Here is an 11,339-nt window from a genome sequence, read left to right as displayed (position 1 = left end):
AGGTCAGGTTAGGTGAGGTCAGGTTAGGTTAGCGGAGGTGAGGTGAGGTCAGGTTAGGTTAGCGGAGGTGAGGTGAGGTGAGGTTAGGTGAGGTCAGGTTAGGTTAGCGGAGGTGAGGTGAGGTCAGGTTAGGTTAGCGGAGGTGAGGTCAGGTTAGGTTAGGTTAGCGGAGGTGAGGTGAGGTCAGGTTAGGTTAGCGGAGGTGAGGTGAGGTCAGGTTAGGTTAGCGGAGGTGAGGTGAGGTCAGGTTAGGTTAGCGGAGGTGAGGTGAGGTCAGGTTAGGTTAGCGGAGGTGAGGTGAGGTCAGGTTAGGTTAGCGGAGGTGAGGTCAGGTGAGGTGAGGACACGACATTACAACACAGTGATTAGTGTTTATTTTCTGTGTGACTGATGCTGATTTTCCATCAGAGACAAACAACATGTGATTGATTAGGTGATGTAAATGTAAACTCTGACCAGGAAGTCTCCTCTGCTCTCGGATAGGCTGTGCAGGGCGTACTCAGAGTTAGTCCCGCCCCCCGGACACACACTGGAACATGACATCATCAACAGACACTCCACTGGAGAGAGAGAGAAAGATTATCTCTTTTGAGAGGGAACGTCGTTCTGCCCCTGAACAGGCAGTTAACCCACTGTTCCTAGGCCGTCATTGAAAATAAGAATTTGTTCTTAACTGACTTGCCTGGTTAAGTAAAGGTAAAATAAATAAAAAATATTTCCTCCTCTGTGGAGCCTCCACTGACACACTCAATCATGTCGACTGCCCCCCTGTTCAGGGGCAGAACGACAGATTTGTACCTATTCAGTCGACATGATTTTGTACGGAATGTGTGTGTGTGTGTGTGTGTGTGTGAGTGTGTCAGTGGAGGCTCCACAGAGGAGGAAATATTTTTATTTATTTTACCTTTACTTAACCAGGCAAGTCAGTTAAGAACAAATTCTTATTTTCAATGACGGCCTAGGAACAGTGGGTTAACTGCCTGTTCAGGGGCAGAACGACAGATTTGTACCTTGTCAGCTCGGGGATTTGAACTTGCAACCTTTCGGTTACTATTGCAACGCTGTAACCACTAGGCTACCCTGCCACCTCTACACTCTAACCACTAGGCTACCTGCCACCTCTACACTCTAACCACTAGGCTACCCTGCCACCTCTACACTCTAACCACTAGGCTACCCTGCCACCCCAAAGTAGGAAGGAAGGAATTTCAGAAAAATAAAATTATGAAACATTTATACAGTTATCCTTTTTAGATAAAACTACACTAAATATATTCACGTCAACCAAATAATTGAATAAAACACAATGTTTTGCAATGAAGGTCTACAGTAGCCTCAACAGCACTCTGTAGGGTAGCACCATGATGTAGCCGGAATACAGCTAGTTTCATTCCACCTTTGTGTACTTTGAATTCAATACAAACCCTAGGAGGCTCATGGTTCTCACCCCTTTCCATAGACACACAGCAATTTTGACAACTTCCAGAGGACATCCTCCACCCTATCAGAGCTATTGCAGCATGAACTGACATGTTGTCCACCCAATCAAAGGATCCGAGAATGAATCTAGAACTGAAAGCATAAGCTACAGCTAGGTAGCATTGCAGTGCATCAAATGTAGTGAGTAGTTGACTCAAAGAGAGAGAAAGACAATAGTTGAACAGTTTAGAGCAAATGAACTCATTCACTTTCTTAGCTAGCAAAAGCAGCTACTAGTTTAGCTTACTCAAACACCTGGCTAAAATGTGTTAGCTAGTTGGGTATGGCTATCCAACACTGGAACTCTTCCACGTCAAGGTAAGCTTTTGGTATAATTAATTTATTGCCACCGGGACCTGCCGGTGTAACTGCTAAACTGATTGGGTAGGAGGTTAGTAAGGGGTGATGTGATTGGTTGGAGGTTAGTAAGGGGTGATGTGATTGGGTAGGAGGTTAGTAAGAGGTGATGTGATTGGGTAGGAGGTTAGTAATGGATGAAGGTGATTGGGTAGGATGTAAGTATGGGGTGATTGTGTAGGAGGTTAGTGAGGGGCGATGTGATTGGGTAGGAGGTTAGTAAGGGATGAAGGTGATTGGGTAGGAGGTAAGTATGGGGTGATGCTATGTTAGCTAGTTGGGTATGGCTATCCAACACTGGAACTCTTCCACGTCAAGGTAAGCTTTTGGTATAATTAATTTATTGCCACCGGGACCTGCCGGTGTAACTGCTAAACTGCTTGCTGTATACTGTACTGCACGATTGTAGCGGGTGTACTAATGCATTAGCTGTGTGTGTGTGTACCTCTGTGCTGGGTGGATGAGTTCTCCAGGGCATCCCAGGGCGTCCACAACACCAGTGCTTTGTGGATGTCTGAGTGAGAGTGTCTTTGGTCCTGAAGAGGTGGGACATCAGCCTGAAATCCAATCCCCACGTTGATCCTCCTGTGAGTGATAGGTCAATAACCAATCATAGTTGTGTATGCTTCACAGATGTGTTTCTCTGCACTCAAAATAGACTTGAATGTGATTGGTTGGAAGTTAGTAAGGGGTGACGCGATTGGGTAAGGGGTGATGTGATTGGGTAGGAGGTTAGTAAGGGGTGATGTGATTGGGTAAGAGGTTAGTAAGGGGTGATGTGATTGGGTAGGAGGTTAGTAAGGGGTGATGTGATTGGGTAGGAGGTTAGTAAGGGGCGATGTGATTGGGTAGGAGGTTAGTAAGGGGTGATGTGATTGGGTAGGAGGTTAAGGGGGATTGGGTAGGAGGTTAGCAAGGGATGATGTGATTGGTTAGGAGGTTAGTAAGGGGTGATGTGATTTTGTAGAAGGTTAGTAAGGGGTGATGTAATTGGGTAGGAGGTTAGTAAAGGGTGATGTGATTGGGTAGGAGGTTACTAAGGGGTGATGTGATTGGGTAGGAGGTTAGTATGGGGTGATTGTGTAGGAGGTTAGTAAGGGGCGATGTGTTTGGGTAGGAGGTTAGTAAGGGGCGATGTTCTTACGGTTTGTTCTTCATTGGATGCTCCCCGGACATTAGCATGTCACCATCACTTGTGGTTAGAGAGCAGTATAGCCCAGTTCCATCCCTGTCTGGCCTCAGCATGGGAGGAGGGGTGTATTCAGTCAGTTGAACAATTGAACGCAGAACACTCTGGAACACCACAGCACCCCTAGTGGACTGGCGGGGCAGGACAAGAGCAGAGTGGCGATGGGGATCCCTCCTCTTTTCTTTTTTCCTTTCTTTCCATCCCCTCCTTCCCTCATCCTCCCCCTCTTGGTGCTCCTCTTCCAGGCATGGAAATGGGGAGGCAGGGAGTCTGACGGGCACAGAGACGGGCATCACTATGGGGACAGGAGACCCTGGAATCACCCCTTCCTTCTGCTGAGAGAGAGAGAGAGAGAGAGAGAATGTACATTACAGGGATAGAGAAGTATTGTGTGTGTGTGTGTGTGTGTGTGTTTCGTCTCACCGTCCTGTATGTTTGTGACCTGCCGGGCTGTCCTCGGAGTCCTCTGTGAGAGCGCATGTGTCCGTTAAGAGCAGGAAGACTCTTAAAGTCCCTCTGACACACAGAACACATCAACCTGCTGACACACACACATCATCATCATTAATATCATCATCATCATCAATATTATCATCATAATCAATATTATCATCATCATCATCATAATCAATATCATCATAATCAATATTATCATCCTCATCATCATAATCATTACCATCATCGTCAACATCATAATCAATATCATCAGAATCAATATCATCATAATCAATAGCATCATCATCATCTTCATCAATATCATCATGATCATAATAAATATTATCATCATCATCATCATCATCAATACAAACACCATATTGGATCAAAAAGTGTTGTAGTTGGTGGGCGTGGCAGTGGGCGGTGCAGTGGCTGTGGCAGGGCGTGGCAGTGGGCGTGGTAGGGCGTGGCAGTGGGCGTGGTAGGGGCGTGGTAGGGCGTGGCAGTGGGTGGCAGTGGGCGTGGTAGGGGCGTGGCAGTGGGCGTGGTAGGGCGTGGCAGTGGGCGTGGTAGGGGCGTGGCAGTGGGCGCGGTCACGGCTGAATTTGGTCAAAGCCAAACTGTTTTGATGCCTCCATCTTGTTGGAGAGACATGTTGGTGTTTTAAAGCCAATTTCTTGTAATTCTACACATTTTTTTACGTAGCTGATTAAAATGTTGTAGTTTGAAAGCTAATTTCCTGCAATTATATTTGTATTTTATTTAACTAGGCAAGTCAGTTAAGAACAAATTCTTAATTTCAATGACGGCCTAGTGTTAACTGCCTGTTCAGGGGCAGAACGACAGATTTGTACCTTGTCAGCTCGGGGGTTTGAACTTGCAACCTTCCGGTTACTAGTCCAACTCTCTAACCACAAGGCTACCCTGCCGCCCCATATGCATTTTGCCATGGATAGGGATGTGTTCCTATGCTCAAACCAGTCAAAGGTTTGGACACACCTACTCATTTTTGCTATTTTTTACATTGTATAATATTAGTGAAGACATCAAAACTATGAAATAACACATATGGAATCATGTAGTAAACAAAAAAGTGTTAATCAAATCAAAATGTATTTTATATTTGAGATTCTTCAACGAGCCATCCTTTGCCTTGATGACAGCTTTGCACACTCTTGGCATTCTCTCAACCAGCTTCATGAGGTAGTCACCTGGAATGCATTTCAATTAACAGGTGTGCCTTGTTAAAAGTTAATTGGGTGGAATTCTGTTCATTCTTAGTGTGTTTGAGCGGATCAGTTGTATTGTGACAAGGTAGGGGTGGTATACAGAAGATAGCCCTATTTGGTAAAAGACCAAGTCCATATTATGTCAAGAACAGCTCAAATAAGCAAAGGGAAACGACAGTCCGTCATTACTTTAAGACATGAAGGTCAGTCAATTCAGAAAATTTCAAGAAATTTGAAAGTTTCTTAAAGTGCAGTCGCAAAAACCATCAAGCGCTATGAAACTGGTTCTCACGAGGACCGCTATAGGAAAGGAAGCCCCAGAATTACCTCTGCTACAGAGGATAAGTTCATTAGAGTTACCAGCCAAAATGAATGTTGCAGCCCAAATAAATGCTTCACAGAGTTTAAGTAACAGACACATTTCAACATCAACTGTTCAGAGGAGACTGCATGAATCAGACCTTCATGGTCAAATTGCTGCAAAGAAACGACTTCTAAAGTGCACCAGTAAGAAGAAGAGACTTGCTTGGGCCAAGAAAAATTAGCAATGGGCATTAGACCAGTGGAAATCTGTCCATTGGTCTGATGAGTCCATTTTTTTGGTTACAACAGCCGCATCTTTGTGAGACGCAGAGTAGGAGAACATCTCCGCATATGTGGTACCCAACGTGAAGCATGGAGGAGGAGGTGTGGTGGTATGGGGGTGCTTTGAAGTTACACTTAACCAGCATGGCTACCACAGCATTCTGCAGCGATACGCCATCCCATCTGGTTTGAGCTTAGTGGGATTATCATTTGGTTTTCAACAGGACAATAACCCAACACAAGCTCTGTAAGGGCTATTTGACCAAGAAGGAGATTGATGGAGTGTTGCATCAGATGACCTGGCCTCCACAATCACCCGACCTCAACCCAATAGAGATGGTTTGGGATGAGTTGGACCGCAGAGTGAAGCAAAAGCAGCCAACAAGTGCTCAGCATATGCGGGAACTCCTTCAAGATTGTTGGAAAAGCATTCCAGGTGAAGCTGGTTGAGAGAATGCCAAGATTGTTCAAAGCCGCCTTTAAGGCAAAGGGTGGCTACTTTGAAGAATCTCAGATATAAAATATATTTTGTTTTGCTTAACACTTTTTTTTCCAGTACTACATGATTCTATATGTGTTATTTCACACACACACACACACACAAACACACACACACATGAAAGCAAGCAAACACACACACACACACACACACACACACACACAGCATACCTGCAGTTTGGTGTCTCATAGTTTCCCAAATGTTCTGTCGATGTCATCTAAAAGAGCAACAAAACCAACATTAATTTAACACACTGTTAAGTATATCAGATATCCTTAATACTTTAGTTTTTAGCTCAGCGAGCTAACACAGACTACCCAGACTCCCCCTTGGGAGGATGTTACTGTACCTGTGTCTGCTGTGCTGGGGGCGAGTAGAGAGGCTTCAGATGGTTCAATTGATTCAAATGGTTCACATGGGGTCCTCTCCTCTCTGTGGTCATCTGCTGGACGGCTGGACTTACCCCCCTCTCTGACTCCCACCCCCCACGCAGGAGGAGAGGGGGAGAGAGGTAGAGAGGGCTGCATCTAGGGCTAGGGTTAGGGTAGGGAATATAGGAAGGGCTTGGGCTGAGCTGGTTAGGATGGGGTATGGGGCTGGATTGAGGGCTGAGGTGAGGATAAGAGTAGGGACTATGGTTAGGGTGGGAGTTGTAGGTAGTGTTAGGATTGGGGCTGTAAGTGGTGTTAGGATTTGGGCTGTAGGTAGGGTTGGGGTTGGGGGTGTAGGTTGGGTTGGGTTTGGGGTTGGGGTTAGGGTTTGGGCTATAGGTAGGGTTAGGGTTGGGGCTGTAGGTGGGGTTGGGGTTAGGCTTGGAGCTGTAGGTAGGATTAGGGTTAGGGTTGGGGCTGTAGGTAGGGTTAGGGTTGGGGCTGTAGGTAGGGTTAGGGTTAGGGTTGGGGCTGTAGGTAGGGTTGGGGTTAGGGTTGGGGCTATGGTTGGGGTTAGGGTTGGGGCTAGGGTTGGGGTTGTGGCTGTAGGCAGGGTTGGGGTTGGGGAGGAGGCTGTACTTGGATTGAAGATGGGGATTAGAGCTGGGATTGGATTGAGGGTGAGAGTTAAAGTTAGAGTTGGGATGGGAGTGGAAGTGAGGGAAAAAGTAAGGGTTGGAGTAAGACTGGGGACCAGGGTACAAGGGTGAGGAGGGTGAGGAGGGTTCCACAGAGGTTAGAGGGCTCTGTGCTGGCTGTGTGTACAAACAGGGGCTTTGTTGTTGGTCTGCGTGGGCCTGTGTGTACAGATAGGAGCTTTGTGCGTGGGTCTGTGTTTGAGTGTAGGAGATGTGTGTGTGCTGCTGGGTGTGACTGTGGTTCTGTGAGGGGGGCTGTGGGGGGCAGTAGCCCCCTCCCTGTCCTTGTTCTTGTCTCTGGAGCTGGGCTAGGATGTGGAGTCTGACCTGGTGCTTCTGGCTCTGTAGCTGGCTCTGGACAGACTGGTGCTGGTGATGGTCCACCTGGTTCTGTAGCTGGCTCTGGACAGACTGGTGCTGGTGATGGTCCAGTTGGTTCTGTAGCTGGTTCTGGAGAGACTGATGGTGGTGATGGTCCAGCTGGTTCTGTAGCTGGCTCTGGACAGACTGATGCTGGTGATGGTCCAGTTGGTTCTGTAGCTGGTTCTGGACAGACTGATGGTGGTGATGGTCCACCTGGATCTGTAGCTGGCTCTGGACAGACTGATGGTGGTGATGGTCCAGCTGGTTCTGTAGCTGGCTCTGGACAGACTGGTGCTGGTGATGGTCCACCTGGTTCTGTAGCTGGCTCTGGACAGACTGATGGTGGTGATGGTCTAGCTGGTTCTGTAGCTGGCTCTGGACAGACTGATGGTGGTGATGGTCCAGCTGGTTCTGTAACTGGCTCTGGACAGACTGATGGTGGTGATGGTCCAGCTGGTTCTGTAGCTGGCTCTGGACAGACTGATGCTGGTGATGGTCCAGCTGGTTCTGTAGCTGACTCTGGACAGACTGATGGTGGTGATGGTCCAGCTGGCTCTGGACAGACTGATGGTGGTGATGGTCCAGCTGGTTCTGTAGCTGGCTCTGGACAGACTGATGGTGGTGATGGTCCAGCTGGCTCTGGACAGACTGATGGTGGTGATGGTCCAGCTGGTTCTGTAGCTGGCTCTGGACAGACTGATGCTGGTGATGGTCCAGCTGGTTCTGTAGCTGGCTCTGGACAGACTGATGGTGGTGATGGTCCAGCTGGTTCTGTAGCTGGCTCTGGACAGACTGATGCTGGTGATGGTTCACCTCCATCTGCTGGCTCTGATGGTGGTTGCAGTTCTGTAGGTCCAGTTGAGTCTGAAGGTCCAGAGACTGCTGTTTCATGTGATGGTTCTGCTGGTTCTGCTTGTTGCTGTACATGGTCTGGGAGTCCAGTATGGGATTCTGATAGCTGTTGGGGGGCTGATGGTCCTTTTGAGTCTTGAGCTGCCTCTTGTGGTTTCTGTTGCTGGTGTAGGTCTGCTGGTCCAACTGGTGCTTCTTTCCCCGGGCCAGCTGATGGTTGAGGTTAGTTTGGGAGCCGTGGTTGTGGTAGTCCTGCAGAGTTTCTGGGTCAGGGTGGGTCACTGTCTGCTGGTACGACTGGTCCTGGGTATAGTCCTTGTAGCCATATCGTAGGGAGGGCTGGGAGAGGGGAGACAGTAGCTGACATGTGTCCACATCAGAAGGGAAGTCTGTCTCTACTAGGTCCTGGGGCTGAGAGAGGGGGGAGAAGGGCTGGGGGAAGGGGAGCTGAGTTTGGGAGAAGAGAGGGTGGTGGACAGGGGAGAGAGGAGCAGGCTTGGGGGCACGAGGGAGTGAAGTGGGGAGAGAGGAGCAGGCCTGGGGGACACGGGGAGTGAAGTGGGGAGAGAGGAGCAGGCCTGGGGGACACGAGGGAGTGAAGTGGGGAGAGAGGAGCAGGCCTGGGGGACACGGGGAGTGAAGTGGGGAGAGAGGAGCATGCTTGGGGGACACTGGGGAGTGAAGTGGGGAGAGAGGAGCAGGCCTGGGGGACACTGGGGAGTGAAGTGGGGAGAGAGGAGCAGGCCTGGGGGACACTGGGGAGTGAAGTGGGGAGAGAGGAGCAGGCTTGGGGGACACTGGGGAGTGAAGTGGGGAGAGAGGAGCAGGCCTGGGGGACACTGGGGAGTGAAGTGGGGAGAGAGGAGCAGGCCTGGGGGACACGGGGGAGTGAAGAAGGGGGGAATGGCGAGGGGAGAGGTGAAGTCCCTCTGAGTCCTTGATAGGATGATGCTGCTTAGACATCATGTCAATAACCCTCGCTCACAACACTCTGCCTGACATATAGTTCGCTACATTGGCCCTGCAGCAATGGAGTTCTCTTCATCTAGTAGTGGGGTTGATGCTCATGGGAGTTTGTTGGTCTCACTGTCAGACCTACAACAAAGGAGAGAGAGGGTTAACACATCTTTAAGAAGGCCCCGTTCCTGGGTCTGAGTCCACATGCAGACTCTCTAACACTCTAGCCCATATCATACCATCACTTTCATATCCACACATGAAAGCAAGCACGCACGCACACACACACACACGCACGCACGCACGCACGCACGCACACACACACACATTCTCACTCGCAGCAAGACCTATATAACGTCCTGTCACATGACCTTGAGTAACTAAGAGAGTATCAGTTGAACTCTCCTTTCCTTTAAAGGAGCGAATCACGAAACCCTGTGTGTAATGGCTATAGGGCCAACTGGAAACAAAACGACAAAGTGTTTGTATATGTCTCTGTGTCTGTGTGTCTGGGGGGCGTCTGTCTCAGTGTACGTGGGAGAGAGGGCAGCGTGGTTTAGAGTTTCCAACCACACTAACCTTGCTTTTGCAATGACTGCCACTGTACACACACATGTTTGAAACACAATAATAACGTGGTTGGTCTAGCCAGGTAGGAAGGATGAGAGAGTGAGATAGAGAGAGAGAGAGAGAGAAAGAGAGAGAGAGAGAGAGAGAGAGAGAGAGAGATGAAAGAGAGAGAGAGAGAAAGAGAGAGAGAAAGAGAGGGGGCAGAGAAAGAGAGAGGGGGCAGAGAAAGAGAGAGGGGGGCAGAGATAGAGAGATGGAGGGAGTGTGTGTGTTTCAGGAAGTACAGTCATCTCTCTCTCTGAGGCAAGAGGCTTCCTGCACACACACACACACACTCAAAGCATGACTGAGCATTATTATTCATTATTTAGTAAAATAGCAAACAAATCAAAAACTCATACAGCAATAAATATATTGACTCATACAGTGATAAATATATTGACTCATACAGTGATAAATATATTGACTCATACAGTGATAAATATATTGACTCGTACAGTGATAAATATATTGACTCATACAGTGATAAATATATTGACTCATACAGTGATAAATATATTGACTCGTACAGTGATAAATATATTTACTCGTACAGTGATAAATATATTTACTCATACATTGATAAATATATTGACTCGTACAGTGATAAATTGACTCATCACTACAAATGCATTACATACATTTAAAGATGAATATATATATTAGAGATCTAATATACATATTAATCTTTAACATCACATCTGTGAATGGTTTCCATACCTTAAAGTGACTGAATGGAGGAAGGCTGTAATCCAGGAGGTGACTGAATGGAGAAAGGCTGTAATCCAGGAGGTGACTGAATGGAGGATGGCTGTAATCCAGGAGGTGACTGAATGGAGGATGGCTGTAATCCAGGAGGTGACTGAATTGAGGAAGGCTGTAAAGGCTGTAGTCCAGGAGGTGACTGAATTTAGGAAGGCTATAAAGGCTGTAATCCAGATGGTGACTGAATTGAGGAAGGCTGTAAAGGCTGTAATCCAGGAGGTGATTGAATTGAGGAAGGCTATAAAGGCTGTAATCCAGAAGGTGAATGAATTGAGGAAGGCTATAAAGGCTGTAATCCAGAAGGTGACTGAATTGAGGAAGGCTGTAAAGGCTGTAGTCCAGGAGGTGACTGAATTGAGGAAGGCTATAAAGGCTGTAATCCAGGAGGTGACTGAATTTAGGAAGGCTATAAAGGCTGTAATCCAGATGGTGACTGAATTGAGGAAGGCTGTAATCCAGGAGGTGACTGAATTGAGGAAGGCTATAAAGGCTGTAATCCAGAAGGTGACTGAATTGAGGAAGGCTATAAAGGCTGTAATCCAGAAGGTGACTGAATTGAGGAAGGCTATAAAGGCTGTAATCCAGGAGGTGACTGAATTGAGGAAGGCTATAAAGGCTGTAATCCAGAAGGTGACTGAATTGAGGAAGGCTATAAAGGCTGTAATCCAGAAGGTGACTGAATAGCTCTGCTGCTTTTGCAGCAATGATCTCACTGACTGACTGTTCAGACATACAGGCACGTGTGTGTGTGTGTGTGTGTGTGTGTGTGTGTGTGTGTGTGTGTGTGTGTGTGTGTGTGTGTGTGTGTGTGTGTGTGTGTGTGTGTGCATGAGTGAGTGTGTGTGTGCATGTGTGACCATGTGTGTGTGTGTGTGTGTGTGTGTGTGTTTGGTTTTACTATTCTTGTGGGGACCAGAAGTCCTCACAAGGATAGTAAAACAAAAAACATTT

General features: G+C 47.7%; 1 protein-coding gene across 4 annotated transcripts in view; it reads right to left on the bottom strand.

Annotated features, from left to right (window-relative positions):
- The window catches only part of LOC115113797 (putative uncharacterized protein DDB_G0291608), a 23,189-nt gene extending 12,093 nt beyond the window's left edge, over positions 1-11,096 (bottom strand). For 2 of the 4 annotated variants that reach the window (XM_065025888.1, XM_065025891.1), the window contains exons 1-7: positions 10,344-11,096; positions 6,123-9,152; positions 5,944-5,990; positions 3,449-3,566; positions 2,981-3,360; positions 2,282-2,421; positions 457-560 (exon numbers count right to left, since the gene is read on the bottom strand). In XM_065025888.1, coding sequence (XP_064881960.1) covers positions 457-560; positions 2,282-2,421; positions 2,981-3,360; positions 3,449-3,566; positions 5,944-5,990; positions 6,123-9,023 — 3,690 coding nt within the window. In that variant the 5' untranslated portion in view covers positions 9,024-9,152; positions 10,344-11,096. The remainder of the gene's footprint in view (positions 1-456; positions 561-2,281; positions 2,422-2,980; positions 3,361-3,448; positions 3,567-5,943; positions 5,991-6,122; positions 9,153-10,343) is intronic. The other 2 variants (XM_065025889.1, XM_065025890.1) reach the window with 2 other exon arrangements.
- Between the last annotated feature and the right edge of the window lie 243 nt (positions 11,097-11,339).

Source organism: Oncorhynchus nerka, linkage group LG12 (assembly GCF_034236695.1).
Source record: "Oncorhynchus nerka isolate Pitt River linkage group LG12, Oner_Uvic_2.0, whole genome shotgun sequence".
Lineage (NCBI taxonomy): Eukaryota > Metazoa > Chordata > Actinopteri > Salmoniformes > Salmonidae > Oncorhynchus > Oncorhynchus nerka.
The sequence above is the reverse complement of the archived record's forward strand: the minus strand, read 5'-3'. Positions and strand labels throughout refer to the sequence as shown.